The sequence below is a fragment of the Epinephelus moara genome, chromosome 20, assembly GCF_006386435.1.
Source record: "Epinephelus moara isolate mb chromosome 20, YSFRI_EMoa_1.0, whole genome shotgun sequence".
Taxonomy (NCBI): Eukaryota; Metazoa; Chordata; class Actinopteri; order Perciformes; family Serranidae; genus Epinephelus; species Epinephelus moara.
In genome coordinates, this window is record NC_065525.1 from 43,608,648 (window position 1) to 43,608,849 (window position 202).

At 54.0% G+C, this 202-nt stretch overlaps 2 protein-coding genes and 1 pseudogene across 5 annotated transcripts in view; 2 read left to right on the plus strand and 1 right to left on the minus strand.

The window, feature by feature from the left end:
* LOC126407724 (E3 ubiquitin-protein ligase TRIM21-like) overlaps positions 1 to 202 on the plus strand; it is a 409,915-nt gene that overhangs the window by 407,686 nt on the left and 2,027 nt on the right. The window contains exon 3 of one of the 2 annotated variants that reach the window (XM_050072894.1): positions 89 to 181. The exons of the other annotated variant lie outside the window; for it this stretch is intronic. Coding sequence (XP_049928851.1) covers positions 89 to 181 — 93 coding nt within the window. The remainder of the gene's footprint in view (positions 1 to 88; positions 182 to 202) is intronic. 2 annotated transcript variants of the gene reach the window in all.
* LOC126407718 (E3 ubiquitin-protein ligase TRIM21-like) overlaps positions 1 to 202 on the plus strand; it is a 363,104-nt pseudogene that overhangs the window by 350,278 nt on the left and 12,624 nt on the right.
* The window catches only part of LOC126407721 (E3 ubiquitin-protein ligase TRIM21-like), a 297,595-nt gene that overhangs the window by 86,993 nt on the left and 210,400 nt on the right, over positions 1 to 202 (minus strand). The window lies entirely within an intron of this gene.

Consider the following 202-nt stretch of genomic DNA (forward strand, 5'->3'; position numbering starts at 1 on the left):
GAAGCAGAGAAAGACAGAGAAACAGGCTGAAGGCTTCATCAAAGAGCTGGAACAGGAAATCTCTGAGCTGAAGAAGAGGAGCACTGAGGTGGAGCAGCTCTCACGCTCTGAAGACCACCTCCACCTCCTCCAAAGCTTCACTTCCCTGAACACTGCTCCACCCACCAAGGACTGGACAGAGGTCAGCGTCCGTCCACCTTCA